This window comes from Otolemur garnettii, unplaced genomic scaffold (assembly GCF_000181295.1).
Source record: "Otolemur garnettii isolate 467f Iridium unplaced genomic scaffold, OtoGar3 scaffold00136, whole genome shotgun sequence".
Taxonomy (NCBI): domain Eukaryota; kingdom Metazoa; phylum Chordata; class Mammalia; order Primates; family Galagidae; genus Otolemur; species Otolemur garnettii.
The window spans coordinates 2,061,265-2,078,150 of NW_003852531.1; the positions used below are offsets into that span (position 1 = coordinate 2,061,265).

At 44.2% G+C, this 16,886-nt stretch overlaps 1 protein-coding gene across 1 annotated transcript in view; it reads left to right on the plus strand.

Moving 5' to 3' along the window:
- The window catches only part of CFAP61 (cilia and flagella associated protein 61), a 307,795-nt gene that overhangs the window by 33,479 nt on the left and 257,430 nt on the right, over positions 1 to 16,886 (plus strand). Inside the window, exons 7-8 of the mRNA XM_003798465.2 lie at positions 3,588 to 3,720; positions 15,831 to 15,990. Coding sequence (XP_003798513.1) covers positions 3,588 to 3,720; positions 15,831 to 15,990 — 293 coding nt within the window. The remainder of the gene's footprint in view (positions 1 to 3,587; positions 3,721 to 15,830; positions 15,991 to 16,886) is intronic.

Below are 16,886 nucleotides of genomic sequence, written 5' to 3' on the forward strand. Positions count from 1 at the left end.
TTTGGCGGGCCCGGGCTGGGGATTCGAACCCGCCACCTTAGGTGTACGTGGCTGGCGCCTTAGCCGGTTGAGCTATAGGCGCCGAGCCATCATCAAGGATTCTTACAGAGAAGTTATGTGGGCAAATGAGTTGTTCCTGCAAGGCAGGATATTCTAGGTTCAGCCAGGTTCTGAGAGCTTGTGTGGAGAGCAAACGCTTGCTGAGGGCTCACTGTGCACCAGGGAGGCTTGAGGCTTGAGAGGACTGTTTTGTCACCACATTGCATCCTCATAGCTAGTCTTGTCCTCACTCGTTTTGAAGAAGAGAAAACCAAGGCTTAGTGTTGAAGTGACTTTGCTGGGTTTCCCATCTGTAGAGTCAGAAGGCTAAGTAGAGGGGTTACAGAGCCACCACACGGGACTACGGCTTCAGACTACTTAGACACCCCCCAAGCTTAGCGATTGTGCGGGATTGCTCTCTACAGAACAGGTGCACCACTCCCTCTGTGTCCCCAAAGAGCATATTGCCTGGTTGAGAAGATACCATACCTTGTTGTAAGAAATTAACACCAGAACTGGACAATGTGGATTCTGTGGTAACCCTGGCATTGGATTCCTGGGAAGGGAGAAGGAAAGGAAAGAGTCCCTGGAGGGTGTAGAGCTGAGCCCCGGCGTGTGGGGCAGGCACAGGGCTCAGAGTGCTGGAGAAGAACGGAGGTGGACAGGAGGGAAGGTGGCAAGGTCCCCTGGTAGGACAGTGAGTGGATCAACTCTTGTCACTGTTGGTGATAAGGGTAGGAAGATGGATGTGAAGGACCTTGTGCCCATCCCAGAAACAGCAAGGAGGTTGCAGGAGTTTTTGAGAAAGCAGAGAAAACAAGTTTTAGACATAATGGCATAGCTGGAGTCTAAGCTACTTGGGGCACTGAGGCAGGAGGATCACTTGAGGCCAGGGGTTCAAGGCTGCAGTGGGCTACGATTGTGCTTGTGATTAGCCACTGCATTCCAGCCTAGGCAACATAGCAAGAGCCTGTCTCAAAAAAAAAGATTTTTTTTTTGGTGTGTGCTTGCTTATTGGCATTAAGAAAAACAAACAAAACAGAACAACAACAACAACAAAAACCAAGCAGTGTTCTAAGATTAGTAACAGTGGATGGAACATAGAGATTATACCTGCGGTAGCCCGTGAGAAGCAAGTGCGGTGATTCCAGCTTCTGTAGTAGAAACCCTCTCATTCTGCCTCCCAATTGTGGACGTTCTCCAGTTGTCCTCTCTGTTGTTTTCTAACTAAGTAATGATGATGAAAGCAGCTATAACACTTCACATATGTTCTTATCTGACCATTTACCATTTTTATGAAAGTTGAGAAAACTGGGACATTGCGAGGTAAAGTACAAAGGTCATTGCTAGGATGAGGCAGAAGCAGGATCCAGACCCAGAAAGTCTGGCTCCCACCTCAGGCTGTGACGGCCTGGCTGGATCTCTTTCTCTCTAATCTTTTCTAAAGAGCATCATAAGACTTGGACACACTTCTGGTGGAGTCTTGGTGCAGCTTGTCCATAGGTGACCACTGATAATGTTTACAGTGGTCACATAACCAAAAAAATAGCTGGACAAGTGGTCAAGACTCCTTTTTAAAACTTAGTGAGAGCTGAAATAGCTTGAAAAGTGACAGCAGCATCAGGACTGCAGCCATGCTTGTTCTAAAAGCGTTGGTGTCTGTGCCCGCCCGGTCGTGGTCTCAGCACTAGTGCTTCCCCTGACGTCCTGGCAAGACAGAGTAAGACTGTTGGTGATAACATCAGAGCTGGGTTGACAGTGAAAAAAAATGTGGTTTCCTGGTAAGGACCCCCTGCTATCTCTGCTCCAGAGAGGGTTGACAAGAGATTAAAAATAAGATCTAACCTGGAGAGTCATAGGGGAGGTCCCCCAGCTGTTACCCTCTGTGCTTTTCTGTCTTGTACCATGATCTGTTGGCTAACGCTCTCCTTAGCTCTGAGGTTTCACAGAGCAGAGGTCTGGTTTTTCAAATATATGTGTTAATATTTCTTCATCAAGATACTTTCTGTTTTTTATGAAAAACCAACATAATTCCAGAAGTTATACCTGTATCACCAGAGGTAACACTTTCATCCTGGGAGCTGGTGGAGATTTTCATCCAGAGGGCGAGGAGTCCTCCAGTTTGAAGCTCTTGGTGAAGGGAGTAGAGCTGTGGCAGGATCAGGGGATTGTTCCTGCAGGGGCTGAAAGAGTGGTGATGGGTTGGCTGGACCATGGCCTCTGGCCCCCGAACCAAGGACTCCCCCTCAACTGTTTCACTTCCTCTTGTGAATTTTTAAAAGAAATGTCAAGAAGTACACTGTCAGCTCAGCCCAGTGCTGGAGCAGAGGAAGCACACAGTATGGCTCTGCAGCCAGCTCTCTGTCACCTCAGGCAGATCCTCCTCCCCAGGAGCCTTGCTCTCCTCCCTCTGTGAAGTGAAGGTGGCAAAGCCTCCCTCCCGGGACCGCTGTGAGAAGTTGAGCCCCAGAGATCATCTGGATACAGCCTGACGTGCACACTGATCACTCAGTAGAGGGAGCAGGTGTCAATGCCAAGGAGAGCACCCCAGAAGATAAAATGGGGTGTGTGTGTGGGGGGGTGAGTGGGAATAAAGGTTAGTAGCCAAGTCAGATGTAGTAGAAGATAAAAGGAATACAACTGGAACAGGAAAAGTATAAGAACATCCCAGGCCAAAAAAAAAAAAAAAAGAACATCCCAGGCAAGTAAAATAGAACCTAAATTTACCCAAGAATGTACTGAAAAGAAGGCGGGAACGTCAAACATGCTAGCAAGATGGAATCCACGAGCCACATCACTGAGTCGCGCTCCCGAATGCTCCACTGGTTGTCTGGGGCACTGTAAATGTCCTGATAATGGCAGTTAAGCAGCATGTCCCCAGGACAGTGAGCAGAGCCACCTTACACCAGCATTTTTCCCATGGGAAGTGTAGTGATGTCTTAGGAATAAAGAGTTTTGGGCAATTCCTGAAGAAGGTATTATTTATTGTAGTGCTTCTCAGAGTTCTTCATCTGTAGCTGTGACCCTCCAGGAGGAGACCTATAGAAGGTTGTGATTTGTAGGCCCTGGAATTCTCTGGTAGGGGATGCAGTGCTGGGAGCTGGGGACTATATAACAGGAGTGGTGATTGTTGGAACACCCCTGGGAAATGCTGTACCCAGCTTCTTGTCCTTTGGCCCATGACAAATGCTGCTGTACATTCCACACCCAAACATGCTGATTGTTTTCCTGCTGCCTGGAATGTTCTACCTTCAGGTTTCAAAATACCTTCCTCCCCTTCCCCTCTGTCAGGTGTCCCTCCTTACAGAGGTCCTCCCTGACCACTGGATCCTCTTGTTTTCCATCCCAAAGCACATATCACTATTTGAAATGTTTGAACATTATTTAAATTTGTTACTTTTATCATGTTTCTCCTACTAGAATGTAAGTTCATTTATGAGAGTACTGCTGTATCCCTGGCACTTCCAAAAGGGTCTGGCATACGGGAGTTGCTCTGTGGAAGGAACGGGTGATTGAATGGACACTGAACTTAAGCCTTTGTTGTCCAGGGTGGAAGATCATGACGAACTCATGCCAGTATTTATGCACTACAACACCATTCTGAAGGAAACGTACGGCGAATACTTCCTGGCTGAGCTAATAGAAGCCCAAGATGAAGAGAATCACGCTGTCGTGTGTGAGGTTGGTGACGGACCCTCCTGGGGTACACTGAGTAGAGAAATGAGTGCTGTCCTCTTGGCCTGTGGCACACGCCTGGAGCAGCTCCCCCTGCCCCCCTGTCCTCGTCCCAGGCCTTCCTGTCCCCCCCTTGCAGGGGCCCCAGGCCAGCTTCTGAGCCTTGGCAATTCCCTCTCCCCAGGGTTACCGGCCTGCGGCTTTCTTTCATAAGGTCCCCTCAGACACACAGGCTGCTGTAGGTTCCTAGAAGTAGGATCAGAGCTGCGGGAAGGAGAAGGTCATCCCTGGGTGTGCAGGGCGGTTTCTAGGTGTCTCAGGATCTAGACATCAGAGATCACAATCGAGCGTTCTGCTGGCAGGTAGAGTTTTTGAGTTGGAAAGAGCTTAATGTTTCTTAACTTTTTGTTTGGACATAATTTCACACTTACAGAAAATTTATAAGGACCCAGATGTTAACATTTGCTTTATCATTCCCTTGCTTGCTTTCTCTAATGTGTCTACACAGATATAGACACACACACACACACAGTTTGTTCTAAACCATTTGAGAGTAAGTTGTGAACATAATGTCCCTTTACTTCTAAATACTTCAGTGTATATTTCTCAGAAGCAAGGCTGTTCTCTTACATGACTATTGTATTCTGACCCAAATCAGGCAATTATGGTTCCTACAATCCTACCAGCTAATCTACAGATAGATTGACTGAATATCCCATGAGTAAATCCAGGTGGTTCATTCCACATCCCAGCACCTGGCTCTGCGGTCTCTCTTAATCCGGAGCAGCACCCTGGTCCACCGCTGTCTGTGGGATGACCGCGCGAGGTCTTTGACGAGTCTGGGTCAGTTCCTTCCAGCATATCTCTCAGTCTAGATTTGTTCCGTGTTTCCTCATGGCTTGATTCAGGGTCTACATGGTGTTGAATGGTGTTGAATTAATGACTAACATAAAAATTCAGAAAGTGTCTATGACAAGTTGAATGTCTGGCTTTTCTAAAACAATCAGGCCTGGCCCATTAGTCCTGAAAGACAGAACCCACACCCTCTAGTCCAGCGGTTCTCAACCTGAGGGTCGCGACCCCTTTGTAATGATGAAAACACCTTGTGGCATTAGGAAGTTGAGAACCGCTGCTCTGGTCCATCTTTCTCCACATGCTCCTTTCTCATGTGCTGTAACTGCAAGGGCTGTTTCATGGGTCTTGACTTTATTGAAACTTGGAATCCAGATTTCTCCAAGGCTTTGTTCTGTATCACAGGTTCTAAAACCTGGTGCAGGTGAGAATCATCTGGAAGACTTTTAGGCTGTCCATACTGTGCTAAGGAAGTTGGATCCAGAAAATATAAAGAACTCTTAAAACAAGAGTCAAATAATGCAATAAAATGTGGCAAAGGGTTCAAATAGGTATTTCCCAACCAATACGCACATGAAAAGATGCTTAACCTTAAGGAGATGCCGATCAAACCCACGTGGAGAGACCACTGTCCCTCTGTGAGGGTGACTGTAATAAAAAGGGGCAATCGTAGGTGCCGGCAAGGAGGTGGGAGTGTGAAGTGTGTGGCCGTTTAGGAAGACAGCCTGGCATTTCCCGCACAAGTTAAACATTGAATTACCATTTGACCCGAATTCTGTGCCTAGAATTGAAAACACATCCACACAAAGACTTGTGCACACGTTTCACAGCAGCATCGTTATCAATAATAATATCTGAAAAGTGGAAACAGCCCAAATGTTCATTACTAGCTGATGTGGTGTCCCCATGCAACGGAAATCATTAGGAATAAAAGAAAGTGAAGCACAGTGGTACGCGCTGCAGCGGATCTGAACCTTGAAGTGTATGCTGAGGGAGAGAAACCAGATGGCAAGGCCACGTCCCACCATCACCTTCACGTGAAGCCTAGAGAAGAACATTGTGGAGACAGAGCCACAGACCGGTGTCTGGAGGGAGAAGGGAAAGGCGAGTGACCGGAAATGGGGACAGGGTTTCTTTGGGGGGAGACAAAAATGAACTAGATAGTGATGAGGGGTGCCCAACCTTGTGAATATAGTATTAAATAAGACCACTGAGTTGTGCACTTTTTAAGGATTATTTTTATGGTAACTGAATTTTATGTCATTTTTTAAAAGTGTGGATGCTTGGAGTGAATGCAGGCCAATTAAATAAATCTCACGGAGTGGGACACAATCTGGGTGTTTTGAAACCTTCCCAGATGATTCCAATGGGCAGCTTAGGGGGTGAACCACTTATCTACATGATGGTAAAACACATCTGGTGAAGAAAGGAATGAATTTAGAGGCAAAGGGGCATTGGTTTCTGAAGGTGAGAACTGGCCCTAAAAATTATATTCTGAGGTACTACATTGAAAGGATTTTACTTTATTTTTAAACATTCTATTTTTTCATAATTTGGGTTTTTGCATTGTCCTTCAAGGCCTTGCTTTTACACCTTCTCGTTTGGCCATTAGCTTCAGGTTCATGATTAAGGAAGGGATGGGGAGTATTGGACCCAGGAGCACCATTTGGGAAGATCACATCTTCATACAACTAGACAAAAACTACTGAGAAGTAAAATGATTCCTACAGACCCCCAAAAGGACCTTTACTGACCAAACTGTATCCACCCAGTTTAACCAGGCCTCTGTTTTTGGAAAGCTTTTAATTCCTTGGTTTCAAGGTAGTAGCTTCACCCCAGATCACTTGAGTTAGTGCTTGTGGAGAAGCTTGGTGACCTCTTTCCCCACAATCTTTCTCTCTCTTGCCCCGTTGCACACTTCCAGAGTGTGTAAACAAACAGAAACAACAGAGCAAAGCCACAGGCTGAAGATTGCATTCCCAGCCTGCCGGGACCCTCTGGCATCTCAGAATAGGCCCAAGTCCAGCCTGATCCCCTCCCCCAGGCCGAGCTGCCTCGGGCATCAGAGTTTTGTGTTCTGTGGAGAAGAGTCCCTGGACCTCCATCTTAACGTGGAAGGGCAGAATTAAGACCTGTGAGCTGACCTTCAAGGGGCCCCCCAGTCTGAACTGAGTGCCTCTGATGTCGGAAGCCTTTTGGGATTCAAGATTAGTGCTGTTACTGCCCTCCCACCTGCTGCCCTGGGGGCCCTTTAGGAGCTTGTTCTGGCTCAGGAGGGTTGATTATTAAATCCTTAGGAACTTTGCAGACTGCTTGTTAAACACAGACATTATTAAAAATTATATAAACTTACAGTGTAATAAATTGTATTGAACTTAATACTCAAGATTCATTACCTCTGATTATTTTACTATCTTTTAATTTCAAAATATTGAAAGGGTATAAATATTTTACTACACGTATAGTGCTAAGTCCAGACTTTTAATGTGCCCATCACCAGAATAGTGTTCATCGTATCCTATAGGTCAGATTTTACCCCTCATCCCCTCCCGGCCTCCACCATTTGTTGCTTTCCAGTGAGCTTTGTATCTCCTTGTGCCCGTGTGTGCCCATCGCTTCACTCCCACTTATTAGAATGTGGCATCTGTTTATCCATTCCTGAGATACTTTGCTACTTATGTAGTGAATCATGTTTATTGATTTGCATTAGGATAAAGGTCTCCAGTTCCATCCAGGTTGCTTCAAAAGCTGTCATCTGGTTCCTGCCTGTGTTTGAGTAGTTTTCCATGGTCTCTCTGTGTGTGTGTGTGTATAACAAATTTTCTTACTCCACTCATGAATTGATGGGCACTTAAGATGGTTCCACATCTTTGCAATTGTGAATTGTGCTGTGATAAATATTCAACTGCATGTATCTTTTTGATAAAATGACTTCCTTTCCTTTGGGTAGACATCCAGTAGTGGGATTGCTGGACAGAACTTATTTCTTTGAGGAATTTCTGTGTTTTTCACAGAGGCTGTACTAATTTGCAGCCTCGCCAACTATGTCTAAAGTGTTCCTATCTCTCTGCATCCACACCAGCATCTACTGTTTTTTGAGCCTTTGATGACAGCCTCTTTCGCTATTTGGATACATTTTATTTCTTTGTCTTGTCTGATTGCTCTGGCTAGGACTTCCAGTACTATCCTGAATAGAAGTGGTGACAGTGGGCGTTCTTACCTTGTTCTAGTAGGTAGGGGTAATGCTTTCAACTTTTCCCCACTCACTATGATTTTAGCTATAAGTCTGTTGCATATGGCTTGTATAACATTGAGGTATGTTTCTTTTACATCGAGTTTGCTGGGGGGTTCTATCATGAAAGGGTGCTGGATCTTGTCGAAGGCTTTTACTACATCTGTTGAGATGATCATATAGTCTTTGTTTTTGCTTCTCTTTATGTGGTGAGTCATGTTTATTGATTTGCATACACTAAGCCATCCTTGCATCCCTGTGATGAAACCCACTATGTCATGGGAGATTATTTTAATGATGTGTTGTTAAATTTGATTTGCTAGTATTTTATATCTATGTTTATAGATACGGGAATATTGGCCTGTATTTTCTGTTTTTGCTGTGTCCTTTCATGGCTCTAGTATAAAGATGACGCTGGTTTCATAGAGTTAGAAAGGACTCCCTCCCCCAGGTTATGGAGTAGCTACTGGAGGATTGGTATCAGTCTTTCGTAGGTCTGGTGGCGTTTGGCTGTGAGTCTGTGTGGTGCAGGGACTTTTTTGTTTGGAAGAGTTTTTATTACTGCTCATCTCGCTGTTCATTATTGTTCTGTGGAGGATTTCCGTTTCTTGAGTCATACTCGGCAGGTTGTGTTTCCAGGAATTTATCCGTTTCCTCTATTTTCTGGTTTGCGTGTGTAGAGATGTTTGTCATATTCGCAGATGATGTTTTGTATTTCTGTAGTATCAGTTGTGATGTCTCTCTTGTCATTCCTGATTGTGCTTATTTGAATCCTCACTTTTCTATTTCTGGGTAATCTAGCTAATGGTCTATCAATTTTGTTTATCTTTTCAAAGAACCAGCTTTTTGTTTCTCTGATCTCTTTTGGTTTAATTTCTAACTTAGCACTACTGTGAGCTTTGTTATTTCTTTTATTCTGCTGGCTTTGGGTTTGGGTTGCTCTTCTTTTTCTAGTTCTTTGAGACGAGTTGTTCCTTTGTGATCTTTCTGGCTGTTTAATGTAGGCTTTTAAGGCTATTGACTGCTTTTTCTGTGTTCTATAGATTTTGATAGCTTGTGTCCCCTTAGTTGTTCAATTTGAGAAATCTTTTGATTTCCATCTTAATTTGACCATTGACGCAGGGATGATTCAGCATCAGGTTGTTTAATTTCCATGACTTTCTGTAGAGTTGAGGATTTTTCTTGAAATTGATTTCTAGTTTTATTCCACTGTGGTCTGCAATGATACATTGTATGATTTTGATTTTTTTGAATTTGCTGACACTGTTTCGTTGGCTGGATATGATCAATCTTAGACCATGTGTTAAAGAAAACTATGTATATTCAGTAGTTTGGGGGTAGAATGTTCTTTAAATGTCTATTAGGTCCATTTGTTCTAGAGTTCCATTTATGTCTAGTATTTCTTTCTTTCTTTCTTTTTTGCAGGTTTTGGCCTGGGCTGGGTTTGAACCCGCCACCTCCAGCATATGGGGCCGGCGCCCTACTCCTTTGAGCCACTGGTGCCGCCCCTTAAGTCTAGTGTTTCTTTACTGATTTAGTGCTTCAGTCATCTGTCTAGTTCTTTCTGTGGGGTGTTAATGTCTCTAGCAATTATGATGCTACTGTTTATCTCTTTGCTTAGGTATAGTAGAATTTGCTTTACAAATCTGGGAGCTCCTATGTCAGGTGCATATAGACTTAGGATTGTTATCTCTTCTTGTTGAATTGTTCTCTTTATTATTGTATAATGACCATCTGTGTCTTTTTTTTTTGTCATTGTTGAGTTAAAATTATTTTATCTGAAATGAGAATTGCTATATATTTGTTTCTATTTACATGGAATTTTTTTCTGGCCCTATACCTTGAGTCTGTGTAAGTCTTTGCAAGTTAGATGTTTCTTGAAGACTTCATGCACTTGTCTGGTAAGTGAGAGATAAAGACCATGCGCCTTCAGGGTTGGTAAAGGATAAAGACCATGTACCTTCAGGGTTAGTAAAGGATAAAGACCATGCACCTTCAGGGTTAGTACTGCTCTCTGGAATACCGTTCCTCACCTTGTTGTTTTGTTTCTCTCCTGTGCTATTGTTTTGTAAGAGCCCTGAGCTGTAACTTTTGAGTTTTTTTACACCATGGGCATCTATTGTGCTCTTCCACATACAATGCAGTTCTGAGTATTTCCTGTAGGGCAGGTCTAATTGTGACAAATTCCCTTAGTGCAGTGCTTCTCAACCTTCCTAATGCCTTTAATACAGTTCCTCATGTTGTGGTGACCCCCAACCATGAAATTGTTTTTAATGCTACTTCATAACTGTAATTTTGCTACTGTTATGAATCATAATGTAAATATTTGATATGCAGGAGATCCCCAAAGGGGTCGTGACCCACAGGTTGAGAACCATTGCCTTAGTGTTTTCTTGTCTGGAAACGTCTTTATTTCTCCATCACTTATGAAACTTCATTAAAATTCTTGGCTAGAAGTTATTCTGTTCGAGAAGAGTAAAACTGAGATTGGATAGTAAAAGTGGCAGCTAGCGGCTCTCAGGGACATATCCTATAAGGTCTAAACTATTTTTCTGCATTTCTTTTCTATATTCCCTGAGTCTTCTAAATCTGTGCAGTGTGAAAGGGTCTTTACCATTATGTTGGCCAGAGACCTGGTAAGTGGAGGGAGACCTGGGTTGGGAAGAATTGAGGCATCAGATGGACTGGGGTTAGGAATAGAAATTGACCAGAGGTGGGGGTCGGTGGTAAGAAAAAAGGGGGTAGGTAATCATAAAGAACAAGAGTAGGGCCCAGTCCCTTCTGGCTTATAAGGCCTCTGCTGAGAAGTCTCCTGTTAGCTGATGATGAGTTTTCCTTTGTAGCTTCACTGTGACTTTTGTCCTGCTACTCATAGGATTTTCCTGTTCAGTTTGATTTTGGCCAAGTTGATGCCTTGTCCTGGAGATTCCCTATTTACTATGAATCTTCCTGGTGTTCAGTGACCATCTGGTATCTGGACATCTGAATCTTTGGATACCAGCGATGTTCTAATCAACAATTCCGTGGAACAGATTTTCCATGCTTTTTGGTTCTTCTTCTTCTCCCTTGGGGATACCTATAATTTGTGTATCGGTCCACTTCACATGGTCCCATGTTTCTGAGTGATTGTTCATTCTTTTTTTTCTCTTTTCTGCATTTGATTGACTGGATTGGAGGGCCTTGTATTCAAGCTCTGAATTTTTTTCTTCTGCTTCATCTAGCCTGTTATTGAAGCTTTTTGCTATATTTTGAAATTCCCTAAGTGACTCTTTCGTTTCTTTAAGTTGTTCTATCCCTTCTTACATTGTCTGTCTCTTTAGCAAGTTTTTCATTTCTGTCCTGAAATATTGTTTTTTTTCTTTGTTTGTTTTCAACTTTCTCTTCAATCCTATTCATCTTTTTTTACCATCTGTATTCTGAATTCCATTTATGACATATGAATAATTTCTTTTTGGTTGGGGTCCACTTATGCAGACCTATTATGATTGCTGGGGGTGTCTAACTGGCTTGTTTTCTTTGTGTTGCCAGAATTCTTTTATTGGTTTCTTCTCATCTGAAACCTCTCAGCTAAGGGCAGGCAGATTTCAGCATATCTGTTCTCTTAATGCAAAGGAGAGGTTGTTAGATGGCATTTTTGTGACTTACTCGGGAGATTGACCTAGCAGGGGAAGAGCAGATATACTGAAAGCCTATACTGCAGCCGTTCTGTGTTGCCCCATTCCCCTGCGATTGTCACATTCCAAACTGCTGCTGGATGATTTTTGTGCTGAGTTGTGGGTCATTCCTGAGGCAACTGTTGGAAGCTCAAGTTGGGACTGAGTGAGGCCCCTCCATGGAGCCTGGCATTGCAGATTTCTCTGTTCATTTCTCCCTGCAGCAATGATGGTGGCAGCTGGTGAGGCTGTCTAGGCAGTGATCATGGGTGTCAGGGCTATAGGTGTTTGATCCAATTCAGCCCAGGTGTGATGGCAGCTCAAGGCCAGTGAGTACCTGGCAGAGTGCTGGACTGTGGGGAATTTGCCACCAGGCAGCCAGTGGGAGCAGTAGTGGCAGGGCCTTGGGTTCTGACAACAGTACTACAGCTTTAAGGGCGAAGCTGCACTGCCTGGCAGGTGCACTGGAGGCTCAGGGGCAGGGCTACTAGGCCCAGCAGCAGCACTGGAGACTTGGGGTTGGGACCACAGGGCCAGGTGATCCTGTGGCACAGAAACTATCGGGGCAGATCCATGGGATGGGGTGGTAGCAGTGGAGCCTTGGAGACAGAGCTGCAGGGCTAGGGAGCAGCATAGAAGGAACCACTGGGGCAGAGCCTGGGGCTGGGTGGGAGCATGGGCTGGGGCCAGGCAGCTGGTGCTCTCCGCTGTGCAGGGCCAGGTGCTGCAGGGCTTCTCAGGTGGTGTCTTTGGTGCCTGTGCTGCTCAAATCCCCTGTGGGAGGGAGGAGTGCTCAGCTCCTAGTCACAGGTGCAAGAGGATGTCCTCTCTTCCTGCTCCCTCCTCAGCCTGGCTGGGGCAATGCAGAGGCAGCTGCAGGAAAGCAGGTCCCTGTGTAACCAGGTCCTCTGGACCTGAGAGTTCAGAGTGGAATCAGGTGCTGCAACCCAGGAACGGAAGCCGCCAGGTCCCTGCAGTGCCTGTTGTCTGGCACAGTGTCCTGCACAGACTCCCAGCAGCTCCCTAATCAGCATGGAGGGTCCCAGAAGTGGGGGACCCATTACAGTTTGGGTCGCAGTGTCTCCAGTATCTCTCCTCCTATCTTTCCCCATGTGTGGATGCCTCCCCCATTGACCTTCTGATCTTGCCAAGTGGATTACCCACAACCTTCTCCTTTGCTCAGAATGCCCCCTTCTTCTCCAATGATTCACAATGCTCTATCCAAGAAGGCCCATCCCTAGGTGGGCATCCACTTGCAACCCTTGATCCTTTCCTCAAAAGTGGCACACACAGGCTGCTTCCGGTCCGCTGTCTTGTCCCTCTGTAACAGTAACTTTACTGTTACCTATGCTGTGGAGGTTTCATGTCTGCATTCTCTGGACAGTGGATATAATGTGTAATGACATGCTACTGCAACTTGAAGTTGGCCACCAGGAGAGTATTTACACCATTGACATCAGTCAGTGCTACAGATCCAGGCAGATTTTCCCTGAATACTAATCAGGCAATTACTGGCATACCGTACTGTGAGGCAGCCATCACTGACCAGAGATAACGGAACAGAATATAAGGCCTATCAAGGAAGTATCCAGCAGCATGTGTGTCTTACATGATCCACAGCTGGACTTTGTGGACAGCCCTCATGCGTCATGTCTGTCTGTTCCCAAACCCCGCAGTTACAGGCCACTCATGCAGAATGCCTGGAAGCTGTGCCTGTGCCCCTAGGAAACCCCAACTAGTCCAAGCCTTCTTAGGTCTGAGGACTTTGGGGGGCTTGATAGCTACTTTGGAGGAGTTTTGAGTTGCCACTTGGCTGCAGGTTCCTCATCACAACTGTATCCTGGCTTACCTCGACATCTGGTGTTTGCTCCAAGCTGTGATTTCAGGGACAGGAGGTTGGAGGCCAAGGGCGCCTTCTAAAGACAGATGGGCAGAGCATCTGCTTTGGCAGGAGCCAGGGCATGGGCAGCAGTGGTCTGAGTAGGGCCCACTGACCCACAGGCAGGGAGAGCCTGCCAGGCCAGCCATGCACGTGGCATCAGGAGGAGAGGAACAAAGCGGCCATGGTCACAAGGGCACAGCCCTCACTGTGGAACACTGTCCCCCAGAAGTGAGTGGCTGTAGGGCTTTCTGGATAGCAGCATAAACAAGTATACATGTGAGTATAAGTGGACCTGTTTAGGAAGATAGGGCCCCTATGCCTGTGGTTTTCCAGTGATCTAAACCTCAGGCATCATCGTGCAGGTCTTCACAGAGAAGCAAGAACGACGAGAAAACTGTCAGTTTTGTTCTCTGGGATGAAGTATTGAAGACACTTTGTAATAGAAGGTACTCTGTCCCCTGGGAGATAGATGCCAGCCTGAAGTCAATGCCTGTTTATTATACAAGTAAAACAGTCCCTTAAATCCATTTTTTTTTTCAGAAAATAAATGCACAAAGATTTGTGTGTGCATTTGGATACTTCTGCAAAGTCATCTTTAAGAACAGTGTATCTCAAAGGGGAAAGCAGACACTTCCACATATGTCCTTGCTCTGTTTCAGTGTATAATTGTGAACTTTTGTAAATTGCTGCAACCCTGGATGAATGATGGGGATATAACAGGTTGTAGAATTGGAGGACGTTAAATCTTTGTTTCTAATGGCAAAACATGTTTTTCTCATTTTCGTCAGAATGTGTGATCCATGCCATTTGAAATCAAATTCCAAACACAATGAGCCATTAGTGTAATAGCTCATTACTAACAGCGGTCTTATAAATAATACATTCTTATCATGCACATGCAGCTCGCCATGAAGCCAGCAAAAGGTATTTGAGGCCATCGAACTCTCATTGAGCCAGCGTGGCTGTAGATTAGAAGGACATCTCCATGTGAACCAAGATGGATGCCAATTTTCCCTGCAGAGAGTGAGGCTGGCCGTCTCTTTCTGCACATATGGTAGATGGATTGGTTAATCAGCGTCTGCTGAGTCTTGGGCCTAAAATTATAGAGAAGCCAGACAAGCACGGCTAGGCAGCCTTTGTTCACGAGCGCAAACAAGACAAACAATCACTTGTTATTTGGGAAAAAAATTAAAATGTTTATTTTGGACTTTTATTAAAGTGCCAATGGCTTTATAAAACAGCTGTGTAAATCCAGACTTTAACAGCAAGTATCATTTTGGGGGGCCTGTATAAAAAAGGAATATGCATGGAAAATTAATTTTTTAAAATTTCCCTTGTATTTCAGTATTAAGGGGAAAATAAAGGGAGTCTCACATTTATTTTACAGATGCATGTTTAAGAACAAATGATTTTTAACTGCAGACATATTTATAAGAACAAATGGTTTAATACCTAATTTTGCTGTGCCATTTAAAAGACTGAGCTTTATTACAGTGGATTTTCTATTTTAGGAGGTTAAAGCATTGACCATTTTCTCCACCTGGGCATTTATGGAAAGATGCTGCATTCTCGGGAACGGGTAATGCCTGTGATTGTTGAGCTCTTCCACTTTCTGAATGGAATGGTTGTCTCAGAAATGGAGTCTGGACACTTGAGGGATCCAGCAAATGCTGGTTTCCAATCACAGCTGTCAGAATTTGCTTAAAATCTACTTAATAATCAACAGAAATTGTTTATGTGCAATAAAAAGAACTATATATTCTCCCTCTCTTTTTAAATTTTAAATACTTTATAGAAAAGAATAAAACACAGAATTATTAAAGGGACATAGTAATGAACTACAATCACAGTCATCTCTCAATGTGGAATATGAATTGAAATCTGTTGTTAATTTATAATATTATAGTATCAATAATAGGTCCAGATCAGATAGTTACTCATATTGCCACCTATATATTCCTCATCAAAATCCTAAAATCACAGAGACCCTTGCATAAGCATCACAACCAAGCACCTGTTAGGGTAGCAGGAGATGATGTGTTTGAGGATGATGTCCTCCTGGTGAGCCAGCCTGGCCTGACTCTGGAACTGTGCATGGAGGGAGGGGGAAGGGCGGACAGAAGGGCCAGGCATGCTGTGGGCTAAAAAAAAGATAGTAGCTGGCAGAGGACATGGGGCAGGCTGGGGCATTTCTGTGCACAGGGGGCAAGTGTTAAGTTCCAGTAGTTTCCCTCAAGGACTCTCTGGCAGATCTCCAAATTAGTTACATACCTCTAGGATTCTCCACAGTGGTCACTCATCGGACTTTTTTTTGAGGATTTTGTTTGTGCATTGTGTTAGATAATAGAACTATGTAGGAAAGATACTTCTTCCTCCTTTAAAGATCTCCAAGTGCCTGCCAAACCACCAACTGACCACATGCTGAGGGCTCGAGCAGGTTTCACGGTGAGAGCCGTTTGCAGTCTGATAGACTAATGCGGCCTTCTGGACGTTTCAGGTGAAAGGCGCAGCAGTCGGGTTCATGAGCGTGTGCTCAAGCGTGAACATGGAACTGTTACATGCCTGCTTTGACTTGGGGCCTTTCCATGGACTCTGTTTCCCACATCCCGAAGATGTTCTGGAACCACCACAAGAGCTAAGTGTCGAAGGAAGTCAAGGTACTGTGGCTATCACAGGGACATGACAAAAATTAAATCCAACTCTGCGGTTGTCTGAGCGAGGGAGCTAAATAGGGCGTTTTACATTTCCTTTCCCCAATCTCCTTTACAGATGAGCACCCATGGTTAACCACATCCCTGTGCAGATGTCTATAAACACAGGTAGTCAAAGGTACGCGGGTGTCATTAGCCTTGAAGTTTAAGGTTTCCCAAACTCAGAATGTTCACTTTGGGAATGTTCATTGTTAAAATAGATATAAACTATGGTGAAATAGTTACCAGCATTTCAGGATTTTTTACAACACACACACAGCCAAATATAGCAAGTAAAATTTTTGAAACAAGGACTCAAGAAGTTCTATGATTTTAAGGCTTAATCATTATATAGTAATATAGGTCTATTACAAGTAGTCATTTTTAACCTGCTTAACTTAATTTCTAGTTATAGAATCAATTTTAGAATATTGTCTGTATCAAGAATTTCAGCAAGTAAAATTAAGTAACTTCAAACTTTTAATTTATTTACTTTTAAATGATGTTTTAATTTAAAAAGTTTTAAATACTTGCACAGATATCTTTGCAGTAAAAGTATTTGGCTTCTTATGGCAGACAGATGTAGGCAGGCAAGTGACCTTGGTTATATTAATTCACTCTGAATCTGACTTTCTTCATTTGTAAAATGGGTATAATGATAATGACTCTCCCAGAGAGGGGCTGTGAGGTTTCCCTGAGCTGACCCATGAAACATACTGTACACAATGTCTTGAGTAAACGTAGTACTCAATAAATGTGGGTCATCATTAGCAATTCATGTCTCTTGTGGCTGGCCTTTCACCTACTTGAGTCTTCCCTGCGTAAAATCAGGGCATTTGGAATTGCTCTCTGCTTTCTCCTTT